General features: G+C 38.8%; 1 protein-coding gene across 2 annotated transcripts; it reads left to right on the top strand.

Annotated features, from left to right (window-relative positions):
* Positions 1-268: 268 nt before the first annotated feature.
* On the top strand, positions 269-12,680 carry spopla (speckle type BTB/POZ protein like a). Of its 2 annotated transcripts, XM_056241702.1 has the most exons (12): positions 271-438; positions 1,128-1,258; positions 1,827-1,963; positions 5,018-5,139; positions 5,235-5,386; positions 5,553-5,680; positions 7,130-7,307; positions 7,707-7,762; positions 7,866-7,988; positions 10,713-10,855; positions 10,954-11,007; positions 11,428-12,679. In XM_056241702.1, the coding sequence occupies exons 3-12, from the start codon at positions 1,886-1,888 to the stop codon at positions 11,570-11,572; spliced, it is 1,179 nt and encodes a 392-aa protein (XP_056097677.1). In that variant the 5' UTR covers positions 271-438; positions 1,128-1,258; positions 1,827-1,885; the 3' UTR covers positions 11,573-12,679. The 2 variants fall into 2 exon arrangements, with proteins under 2 accessions (XP_056097672.1, XP_056097677.1); XM_056241697.1 differs by lacking the exon at positions 1,128-1,258 and having other exon boundaries at positions 269-438; positions 11,428-12,680.

Genomic DNA, 12,680 nt, shown 5'->3' with positions numbered 1-12,680 from the left:
CCAGCAGCTGATTGGACAGATGTGACCCAAATGTAAATTCTATCCAATCACCTGCTTAATTATTTATTTATTTTGTATGTTTCTTATGCAACGATATATACTATAAATTCGTAATATCCCAGCTTCCTGTCTTGGGTATTAGACAATCTTTAATCGACATATCTGTAATTGTTTGGCCAAGGCGCGCCCCCGTTTGGCGGAATGACGTACAGCCACAGGATTGAGTTGAGCGCGGCCCTGTCTGCTCACACTCCTGTGCTTTGCTTTCGCTTCCTTCATTGGCAGGATAAGCAGCACACACTGCAAGCTACTGTGATGGGCTGCTTTTGAAAAGACACAAATACACTTCAATCTTTAATAGTGGCGCTTAAACTTAGCAGATCCACAAGGACCCGCCGAACCTTGAATTTAACAGTATTTACAGAATGGCGAGGAAAGGTTTGTGATTTAACTGATCTACTTTTGTCAATGTTGTGGATAGTTTAGCTTGCTAACAACATAGCCAACTAGCCGACAAGAATCTGACTAGCTCAAACAAAAGACTTGATTCCTTTTGTCCATGTGAGACAATATTGCCTCTTTTAGACACTAGGTTTTCAGTTAATGATATTTAGCTAATATAGAATTTAACAATCGCTGACCACACATTGATTTTAATTAGATTTGGTGTTTGCATCAAGGCTAACCAGTTTCTTTTTCCCACATTGACCAAGCCCAGAAAACAATCTGACATTTAAAAAACAGAAGCCCAAAACAGAGAAGAAAAAAAACTGTTATTCGTGTTCTAAACATTTTAATTTTATTGGCCTAAGTTAAATTGGTTGTCAGCTCAATTTTAGCAGCAGTCAATCCGGATTTGAACTCGTTCAACTGAAGTTAAATTGTAAATAGCGTAATGAAGTTTACAGACAGTCCAGTAGAGTTCAATTGATGTTATTTAAAAAACATATAGCTGTGGATGTTGGATATGTTTTATTATATATTTTGTATTAAATGTGATTATCAGTATAAAAAATATCATGATAATTTACTGATCTTATTTTACTTAGTGCCTGATAAATGCTTATGAGTGGATTAAAATGGCAAAGTTTATTGTATGAAAGATATGTATTTATTTATATTTACAGGTTGGAATGAGGAGCCTTTGGATCATGCTGTAATGTCACAGTAAAGCTTAAGCTTGTTTCTGCAGTGTTTACCTGATACATGTGTACAATGGCATCAAGAAATGAATTTCAAGATATTTACTAAGGCTTAGGTGAGTTGGAGGGTGTTGTGCAGTCATTATTTCAACTTGAATTTGGTTCTGTAAAGTCAAAATAGTTTGGTCAAGAGTGAAATATAGGTGGATTTGTCCGTTGGTTTACCAAAATGCAACTAATGTGCCCTTGACTGTACCTTGTCAACAAGGGCAAGTTCAGACCTGCCTATCAGGCCTGTGCCAACAAGCCATTTAGTCACTACATACATTGGATTCTGATGTTACTCATCAAGCACAGCTATATTTAGAATGATGGTTTCTCGTAAGCATTTTCATGGATTTAAAACACATTTTTGTGGTTATGTTCTGTCACACTACAGACTGGATTGTGATATTGCACGCTTCCGTTGTTAAGGTTTTCATAAAGCTCATTCTTTCATTTCCTTCCTCCACTTTTGATAGATTTTGTGCCCTGAGTTGGGGTTTGCAATGACTCTCATTTGACCACAAAATGGCTTGCTGATGACAAAGTCAAAGATTTGTTATTTTCAGGTCATGAGGAGAGGCAGAAATTGCTGCCGTTTATTTTACTTATATGATGTCTTTGCTCTCTGTTTCCTTAAAGGTCAAGTGGTGAAAGCTTTGGGACCGTCAGCGCTTCTTGTAGTGGGAAGTGAGCTGGCGATGTCAGGGGTCCCAACCCCTCCTCCTCCAGGGGAGATGTCCAGTGGGCCTGTGGCAGAGAGCTGGTGCTATACCCAGGTGAGATGGACTCACTGCTCAAGCGATCATGTACAGACTATGCTGAAGAATTTTTGGAAGCCATTTATATAGCTGCTTAATTGTGTATATCCATGTGTAGTATGTGTTTTTTGTGTGTATGTGTTCGTTCAAGTGCAAGTAAACGAGAAAGAGGAATCAATTCTGTGTTCGAGCACTGTCTGAAACACGACTCTCTCTCTCTGCGTGCGCGTGCTTCTGGTGTGTGTGTGTGTGTGCGGCTGTGCGCACAGATAACAGCGCACAAGTCCCGATTTTCGGCTCTTCTACCTCGTTTAAAATCGTTTGAATGTGTACTCAAAAGCACTGCCCTCCCAAGTTTTCTGCTACACATCATTTATTTTTACCACGCAGTTATGTGCACCCATGTTTATATTATCGCATAATGTGGACTGTATTATTGCACAGAAGTTATATACAGGTCCTTCTCAAAAAATTAGCATGTTGTGATAAAGTTCTTTATTTTCCATAATGTAATGATAAAAATTAAACTTTCATATATTTTAGATTCATTGCACACCAACTGAAATATTTCAGGTCTTTTATTGTTTTAATACTGATGATTTTAACATACAGCTCATGAAAACCCCAAATTCCTGTCTCAAAAAAATAAAGGGTCTCTAAACGAGCTATTAACCTAATCATCTGAATCAACTAATTAACTCTAAACACCTGCAAAAGATTCCTGAGGCTTTTAAAAACTCCCAGCCTGTTTCATTACTCAAAACCGCAATCATGGGTAAGACTGCCGACCTGACTGCTGTCCAGAAGGCCATCATTGACACCCTCAAGCAAGAGGGTAAGACAGAAAGAAATTTCTCAACAAATAGGCTGTTCCCAGAGTGCTGTATCAAGGCTCCTCAGTGGGAAGTCTGTGGGAAGGAAAAAGTGTGGCAAAAAAACGCTGCACAACGAGAAGAGGTGACCGGACCCTGAGGAAGATTGTGGAGAAGGACCGATTCCAGACCTTGGGGGACCTGCGGAAGCAGTGAACTGAGTCTGGAGTAGAAACATCCAGAGCCACCGTGCACAGGCGTGTGCAGGAAATGGGCTACAGGTGCCGCATTCCCCAGGTCAAGCCACTTTTGAACCAGAAACAGCGGCAGAAGCGCCTGACGGAAATCAAGGTGCCAGAGTCTGGAGGAAGACTGGGGAGAAGGAAATGCCAAAATGCCTGAAGTCCAGTGTCAAGTACCCACAGTCAGTGATGGTCTGGGGTGCCATGTCAGCTGCTGGTGTTGGTGCACTGTGTTTTATCAAGGGCAGGGTCAATGCAGCTAGCTATCAGGAGATTTTGGAGCACTTCATGCTTCCATCTGCTGAAAAGCTTTATGGAGATGAAGATTTCATTTTTCAGCACGACCTGGCACCTGCTCACAGTGCCAAAACCACTGGTAAATGGTTTACTGACCATGGTATTACTGTGCTCAATTGGCCTGCCAACTCTCCTGACCTGAACCCCATAGAGAATCTGTGGGATATTGTGAAGAGAAAGTTGAGAGACGCAAGACCCAACACTCTGGATGAGCTTAAGGCCGCTATCGAAGCATCCTGGGCCTCCATAACACCTCAGCAGTGCCACAGGCTGATTGCCTCCATGCCACGCCGCATTGAAGCAGTCATTTCTGCAAAAGGATTCCCGACCAAGTATTGACTATTGAGTGCATAACTGAACATAATTATTTGAAGGTTGACTTTTTTTTTTTGTATTAAAAACACTTCTTTTATTGGTCGGATGAAATATGCTTATTTTTTGAGACAGGAATTTTGGGTTTTCATGAGCTGTATGCCAAAATCATCAGTATTAAAACAATAAAAGACCTGAAATATTTTAGTTGGTGTGCAATGAATCTAAAATATATGAAAGTTAAATTTTTATCATTACATTATGGAAAATAATTAACTTTATCACAATATGCTAATTTAAAAAAAAAAATGTTTTTGCAAATTGTAATTATATTATCGCCCTGCTCTTTATATAAAGTTGGTCATATATATCCAACTTTTTCCATATACATGCAGTATATTCACGCAGGGCAATATATACTATATAGCATATCTCAACTACTTGATTGCTTGTATCATTTCAAAATATGAACTATATTATCGTCCGGCTCTAATCTGCTAAATGCGACTATAACACCATGCCTCAACCAGATGTGGCACTGCAACACCCGGTAAAAGGTGTCTTTTCCATATTAATCAGATTTTTTTTCAACTGTCAACTCAATGTAATCAAACACGTCTATTCAATGGCAAAGGTTGTCTCAGTATTCTTAGTTAAAATGGTGTGTCCATTTCATTGCGAGTGCAGTGCGCTTGCAGAGAGAGCCAGCCCCCATGTTATTCTGATTGGCTGATTATTATAACTTTTATTTATTTTTATTTTTTTTGCATCTGGTTGTTGTCGCGTCTGGTGTGGACAGACAAAATGCTTGTCGCTGGAATCTTATGGTATGGTGTCTGGTTAGGACATATGTCAGGCATAAAGATAGTATAAACATTAACATCATGATTTTCTGCAAAGCTTCTTTGAAACGATGTGTATTGTGAAAAGCGCTATACAAATAAATTTGTCCAGAAATTTGACCACTTTTTTTTATTTTAATGACAAGTGTAGCTTGAGCAAATGTATATGTTTTGATCTTGCTTGTTACGGCACTGTGCACAGTTTGATCTAATGAAGGGTAATCAGTGCATTAAAGTAGATAGAATGACACTTTATTGTGCAAGTGATAATGAAACTCAAGCAGTCATCATAATGTGGTCATGCTGGTTTATCAGATATGGTAAAATGATACCATCGGAAATTTGTCTCGGTAAGACTTAACCTCAGGCTAATGCAATGCAAAGTTGAATAGGAGCTATGTAGTTGCTTAGGAAGTGAATCAGATGTTGGTAAAAACATTTGAAGCTACAGGAAGTGCATGTGCTCTCAGAGCATTCGATGTGTTGTTGACTAGGAATGACTGCACATTGGTATGTGTGTTGACAGTTATCCATTTTCACTGATGGTAATCTTTGGTGATCTTGTAGGTCAAGGTAGTGAAATTTTCCTACATGTGGACCATAAACAACTTCAGCTTCTGTCGAGAAGAGATGGGTGAAGTTTTAAAGAGCTCTACCTTCTCATCAGGGCCTAATGATAAGATGAAATGGTGAGGAGCCCAATTAATGTGTTTGTGTGTGTTATAATACTTTCATGCTCATAAGCTCATAATCTCAATCACTCTGCATCTTTGTCTATCTTCAGGTGCCTGCGGGTCAATCCGAAGGGACTCGATGATGAAAGTAAAGATTATCTATCGCTATATTTGTTATTAGTTAGTTGTCCAAAAAGTGAAGTCAGAGCCAAGTTCAAATTTTCTTTATTGAACGCTAAACGGGAGGAGACAAAAGCTATGGGTAAGAACTTTGTCTAAAAAAAAAAAGGCTTTAATTAGAGATTTTTATTTATTTATTGGAGTCCAGTTGTTTTAAATGCTACATAGATTCGGTATCAGCTGATTGCTTTTGGTGCTCTTGAAGAAAACGTTTCTAACTTAACTCTTTACTTGTTTTCCAAATGCAGAAAGCCAAAGAGCCTATCGGTTTGTCCAAGGCAAAGACTGGGGCTTCAAAAAATTTATTAGGAGAGATTTTCTGCTCGATGAAGCAAATGGGCTGCTACCAGATGATAAACTCACATTATTTTGTGAGGCAAGTATGCATTTACTTCATAATCTGTTCAGTACCTCAGATTCAGACCTCCATGCATGAAAGTATTGGTTTGGGTCAGCCGCACCTGATTAATCTCTTTAAAATTGTATTTATTTAGTGATGTAACTAAATAAAATTTAGTTAAATCACTTACATTTTTAGAAATCTAATACATAGATGATGTACATACAAAAAATGTTTCGCATGAATCTTGGATATCTAAAATTTGCACAAAACAATCTATCATTGCAATGATGTCAGCATTTTTCAATAAAATAAATGAAATCAACAATTCAAGAAAAATCAAGAATTCATATGAATTCAAAGATTAAATGTCTTGAACTTGACACTTGCTTTTTGAACTAGATTTGAAACAAATTCTCCTTTTATCAACTTAGATATATATTTATTTGTCTTTGACCTATTTTCTTGACATGGTTTTTTTCATTTGTAGTTTCTTTCTTTTAGTTACACTGTTGTGGTCATTGGGGTAATTTACAAAACATGGAAATGTGGAACTTGCAAAATTTTAGGCTTTTCTCCTGCAAGTAGATTGCAGGTTGAATTTCCTGCACGCTCTGATCCGTTTGTATGAATATGCTAGTAGCAGTCTGACAGATCACCCTTCTCTTCAGAACGTAGCAGGATAGAGACATCACCTAGAGCGGCAAATGAAATGGGTTGTCAAATGAATTTACTGTAACACAATTATGAGTCTTGCTTGAAAAATAGCCGACATGCCTGTTGAGATCTGCTGCAGGGTTTAATATTTGCAGGGAAATTGGCAATATCACAAGGCAAAGTTGAAACTAAATGCAAATTGCAGATAATGTTTTCCCTCATTAATTGGACAGTTTTTGTAGATGATTATTGCCAGAAAAACTATTAAAAAACTGCAGGATGCTTTCATCAGCTGTGTTTCTGATAACTGCAGTTGGTTTTCATTTTGCATGAAAGTTTTTTTTTTCTTGCATTCACCTATATTTTTATCAACACTCTGAAATATTTTCGAAGCAGGCAAGGTTGCTTGCTAGTACTCTAAATGAGTTTGTCAACATTGTATACAGAGAAAGTATAAATAGAAGCACTGAGTCAATTAGTACTTAGTTAATAGGAGCTGCATTTTCCCTGCCCAATCTCAATTGCTGTTGCAATCACATAATTAAAGAAATAGTTCGCTCGAAAGAATTCCTTGGAGCAGTGTAGCACTTGGATGACATAGCTTTGATATGTTTGCAGTCAAATTCAACACGTTACCTTGGGTGCTCTATTGCTTTTACAGGGTTCTGAGAAGTAAATGAAGTCTGCCAAGTAACATGCATAAAAATATGCTTAAAATGTTGTTATAATAAAATATAAGAGGACAGTGTGAAGACATTTCAGTACATCACATTGCATTACCAGACCAAGTGGTTTAATTTGACTAGTAATTTAATGTGTGTTAATTAGGTAAGTGTTGTCCAGGACTCCGTGAACATTTCCGGACAGTCCAACATGAACATGTTGAAGGTTCCGGAGTGCCAGCTGTCTGATGACCTGGGTAACTTGTGGGAATGCTCACGCTTCACGGACTGCACTCTATATGTGGGGGGGCAGGAGTTCAAAGCCCACAAATCCATCCTGGCAGGTGAGTCTAATCCAGACCCCCAGCCCTGCTGACCACATCACCTCCATGTTCTCCTCTCATCCCAGCGACGCTAGCTCAGCAGCACCCACCCTTCTGAGGGGTTGTGTATGTGTGTCGGGAGACAGTTTGTGTGACCTTGACAGTATATATATTTTTTCTTTCTGAGGTTGTAATTCTTCAATATGACAGTTTTAGATTCATCATTGAAAATCCAGAGTGTGATCCACTACTAATGTCCTCAAAGGACGACTGGGTCCATGAATGTGACTTCTGCCTTTTGGTTTCTTTTTGCATGTGTAGATTCATAAAAAACTGGACACTTGTGTCATTTGTTTTTGACTGTGAGCTTTGAGAGATGCTCATATAATATGACTGACAGATTTATTGCTTTTTTGACAGCGAGATCACCGGTCTTTAATGCCATGTTTGAACATGAAATGGAGGAGAGTAAAAAGGTATGCATTTGATGCACTTCTTATATTGCAATAGCAATATAGTTTCAGATATGTTTGCCGTAATAAAGCAACTTATGAACTCATACGCTGTGTTTTCTTCCAGAATCGAGTGGACATCAGCGATGTTGAACCAGAGGTTTTTAAAGAAATGATGGGCTTCATATACACAGGAAAAGCACCAAATTTAGAGAAAATGGCTGATAGTTTATTAGCCGCAGCAGATAAAGTAAGTGGGTGTTTTTTGAAAACATGAGATAATGTTAATTATGCTTATTAATGCATATATTTTAGTTTTACGCATCTCCTAAAGTAATAAGAGAAATGTTTGCCATCAGGGCATACACTACCATTCAAAAGTATGGAGTCAGTAAGTGTGTTTTTTTTTTTTTTTAATGAATACTATTATCCAGCAAGTATGCATTAATTTGAATTTAAAAAGTGACGGTGAATGCATTTATACTGGTATAAAAAAAAGATTTTCAAATAAATGCTGTTCTCCTTTCACAAAAATATTTAGCAGCACAACTGTTTTCAACATTGATAATAATAAGAAATGTTACTTGTACATAAATTCAGCTTATTAGAATGATTTCTGCAGGATTATGTGACTGAAGACTGGGGCAATGAAGCTGAAAATTCAGCTTTACCATCACAGGAATAAATTACATTTTAAAACATTCAAATGGAAAACAGTTTTTTAAATTGTAATATTTCACAATGTTACTGTTTTTATTGTAGTTTTTTATTGTGATCATAAAAGTAAATATATTACTGCAACCAAACTTTTGAACTGTAGTGTATGTGTGTATATATATATATATATATATATATATATATATATATATATATATATATATATATATATATATATATATATATATATATATACAGGTCCTTCTCAAAGAATTAGCATATTGTGATAAAGTTCATTATTTTCCATAATGTAATGATAAAAATTATACTTTCATATATTTTAGATTCATTGCACAACAACTGAAATATTTCAGGTCTTTTATTGTTTTAATACTGATGATTTTGGCATACAGCTCATGAAAACCCAAAATTCCTGTCTCAAAAAATTAGCATATCATGAAAAGGGTCTCTAAACAAGCTATTAACCTAATCATCTGAATCAACTAATTAACTCTAAACACCTGCAAAAGATTCCTGAGGCTTTTAAAAACTCCCAGCCTGTTTCATTACTCAAAACCGCAATCATGGGTAAGACTGCCGACCTGACTGCTGTCCAGAAGGCCATCATTGACACCCTCAAGCAAGAGGGTAAGACAGAAAGAAATTTCTGAACAAATAGGCTGTTCCCAGAATGCTGTATCAAGGCACCTCAGTGGGAAGTCTGTGGGAAGGAAAAAGTGTGGCAAAAAACGCTGCACAACGAGAAGAGGTGACCGGACCCTGAGGAAGATTGTGGAGAAGGACCGATTCCAGACCTTGGGGGACCTGCGGAAGCAGTGGACTGAGTCTGGAGTAGAAACATCCAGAGCCACCGTGCACAGGCGTGTGCAGGAAATGGGCTACAGGTGCCGCATTCCCCAGGTCAAGACACTTTTGAACCAGAAACAGCGGCAGAAGCGCCTGACCTGGGCTACAGAGAAGCAGCACTGGACTGTTGCTCAGTTTTGCATGTCATTCGGAAATCAAGGTGCCAGAGTCTGGAGGAAGACTGGGGAGAAGGAAATGCCAAAATGCCTGAAGTCCAGTGTCAAGTACCCACAGTCAGTGATGGTCTGGGGTGCCATGTCAGCTGCTGGTGTTGGTGCACTGTGTTTTATCAAGGGCAGGGTCAATGCAGCTAGCTATCAGGAGATTTTGGAGCACTTCATGCTTCCATCTGCTGAAAAGCTTTATGGAGATGAAGATTTCATTTTTCAGCACGACCTGGCACCTGCTCACAGTGCCAAAACCACTGGTAAATGGTTTACTGACCATGGTATTACTGTGCTCAATTGGCCTGCCAACTCTCCTGACCTGAACCCCATAGAGAATCTGTGGGATATTGTGAAGAGAAAGTTGAGAGACGCAAGACCCAACACTCTGGATGAGCTTAAGGCCGCTATCGAAGCATCCTGGGCCTCCATAACACCTCAGCAGTGCCACAGGCTGATTGCCTCCATGCCACGCCGCATTGAAGCAGTCATTTCTGCAAAAGGATTCCCGACCAAGTATTGACTATTGAGTGCATAACTGAACATAATTATTTGAAGGTTGACTCTTTTTTTTTTTTGTATTAAAAACACTTCTTTTATTGGTCGGATGAAATATGCTAATTTTTTTAGACCTGAGACCTGAAATATTTCAGTTGGTGTGCAATGAATCTAAAACATATGAAAGTTTAATTTTTATCATTACATTATGGAAAATAATGAACTTTATTACAATATGCTAATTTTTTGAGAAGGACCTGTATGTGTGTGTGTGTGTTTTTAAAGCCAAAGTGGTTATTATGTGGGTTACCTTTTTTGTGAACCTGGCAGAAGATAAAAAAAAAAAGTGTTTTTGATAAAAAAGGAAGTGACCAGTTTGTGTAAAAGATTAGTTCAACCAGAAGTGAAACTGTCATCATGTACTCACCCTTAAGTTGTTTCAAACCCATATGACTTTCTTCTGTGGGAAGAAATTTTGTTCTGATCACTAAAGCTAAGTGATTTACTGAAGATGATCTAGTCATATGGACTATTTCGGTGATAGCTTTGTGGGGTTTTTTTTTTTTTTTTTTTTTGCAGCTTGAAAGCTTCAGCATATTGACCAGTACATGATTACAAAAATGTATTATTTTGTGTTTCATAGATGGAAGAAAGTCATACAGGTTTGGAACAACATGAGGGTGAATAAATGATGCCAGAATAGTCATTTTTGGGTGAGCTAATGCTTAAAATGGCATCAAAAACCTTTGAGTTTTGTTCTGTGTAAGTCATGTGTGTCATTCTCTCAGTACGCTCTGGAGCGCTTAAAGGTCATGTGTGAGGAAGCCCTTTGCAACAGCCTCTCGGTTGAAAACGTGGCAGACACCCTCATCCTGGCCGACTTGCACAGCGCCGAGCAGCTCAAAGCACAGGCCATAGATTTTATCAACAGGCAAGCGCTGCCAAAGAAACTCTGCTTGATAAATTCCTGCTGCCACGGCTGTTTACCAGCCTGAGAATGAGAGTGTTTTTCTTCTATCTTATCCATAGGTGCAGTGTCCTCCGACAGCTGGGCTGTAAAGATGGGAAAAACTGGAATAGCAAGTATGTAATTAGCTGATATGTGTGACACAAGATTAATACCAAGCTCTTATCTGCACTCTTAGATGCATTAGAATTCATTGTTTTAGTTTCTGGGCAGCCTGCGCTGCTTGGTTGGTATCCACAGCCCGCATATCTCCTGATACTGGTTATTAATAGACTCTGACTGTCTGAAACATCAAGGAAGGGAACATTTCTGCATTATAAACATATCACAAAGTCTCTATTATAGATCCCCGACGCCCTGCTGATCGTACTCTTCAGAATGGCAATAACTCCTGCATTAGTGCATGCTCATTCGGAGGAAAACGGCCTTTCGTATAAATAGAGTTGCTTGAATCTCCCGTATGCACCATTGAATTGAGCCTCTCGATTTTTAATGTCTTGTGCTAATACTGAAATGTCTTCACCCTCTCCTGACAGTCATGCCACGGACATAATGGAGACCGCAGGCTGGAAGTCAATGATCCAGTCTCATCCTCACTTAGTGGCGGAGGCTTTCCGTGCGCTTGCGTCAGCACAGTGCCCCCACTTCGGCTTGCCCAGGAAGCGCCTAAAACAGTCGTGACGACATTTCTGCTGCTCTCTTGGGCCTGTCCTGGGGCAAAAGCCAGAACACTGCAGAGTTTCGACTCAATACCATTGTCATCTGACCCGACAGCACGTGACTGGGACAGGCTGGCTTCTAAACGACAGCGAAAGCTGTTCGCACCCTTCTCGAGCAATGGGACCGGCATCTGAGCTTTATTTTGCGAATCTGTCACTTCAAACAGCCTTAAACTATCTGCCATGACTCTTGTGTGGAGTATTTGAATTCTCTCAGTTCTACTCTGTGCCTGCCTTGTCCCATGAGACCAGGCCTCTTCCCTGTTGCACTAGTTCCCAAAGTCTCGCTGTTTTGATATGGAGCTCTCTAGGAATGTGTCAGGAATTTGATCCACATGAAATAGTATATATTCCTAATGTTTAGTTGTGCGACTAGACATTACATAAACGTTAACACGATGAGTGCAAGGTCATTTCTTTATACTTTTTGAAAAGATAGCTATGCCCCATATTGATGGCACGATTTCTATGAAAAGACACAGTTTAACCACGTGGGGAGGAGAGAATACTAGTACTATTCCATATTGTCGGAAAATGATATGCATTTCAGATATTTGTATTGATGTGTGTACCAAAATGAATTGTTTGTGTCCTGCCCCTTAACCTGTGAAAACATTGTCATCTAGACACAATTTTACAAACGACTACATTTTGAGACTCAATAGTGTTGCTTCCATTGAATTGGTCTACCAAACACAGACAAGTAGTGTGAAGTGCTCGCCCATAATCGCATTTGTGTAACCTGATTGAACTAGTCAAGACAATCCATCTCCGAACACGCTGTCCTCTGTGATCAGGAAATATTTGGATGCTGAGCATCAGAGTGTGACATTGCTATGTATGTCATATGGATGGATTGAATGCGTGAGTGGGAAATACAGATAGATTGATTGGCATCGATCTATCACGGTTTTGTTTTGAGCTGTGGTGTTAGTCAAACTGACAGTGATTTGGAGCAGTCTGTACATTGTCTTGCTACACTGACTTGTTCTGTTAAAGGACATGTTTTGTGAAGATTCTGGAATTTGTTCCATCTTTTAAAAAAGATATTGTCTGAGAGATTGCCTGCA

The sequence above is a fragment of the Rhinichthys klamathensis genome, unplaced genomic scaffold (assembly GCF_029890125.1).
Source record: "Rhinichthys klamathensis goyatoka isolate OS25496 unplaced genomic scaffold, OSU_Roscu_1.1 h1tg000021l_1, whole genome shotgun sequence".
NCBI classification, from domain to species: Eukaryota; Metazoa; Chordata; class Actinopteri; order Cypriniformes; family Leuciscidae; genus Rhinichthys; species Rhinichthys klamathensis.
The sequence above is the reverse complement of the archived record's forward strand: the minus strand, read 5'-3'. Positions and strand labels throughout refer to the sequence as shown.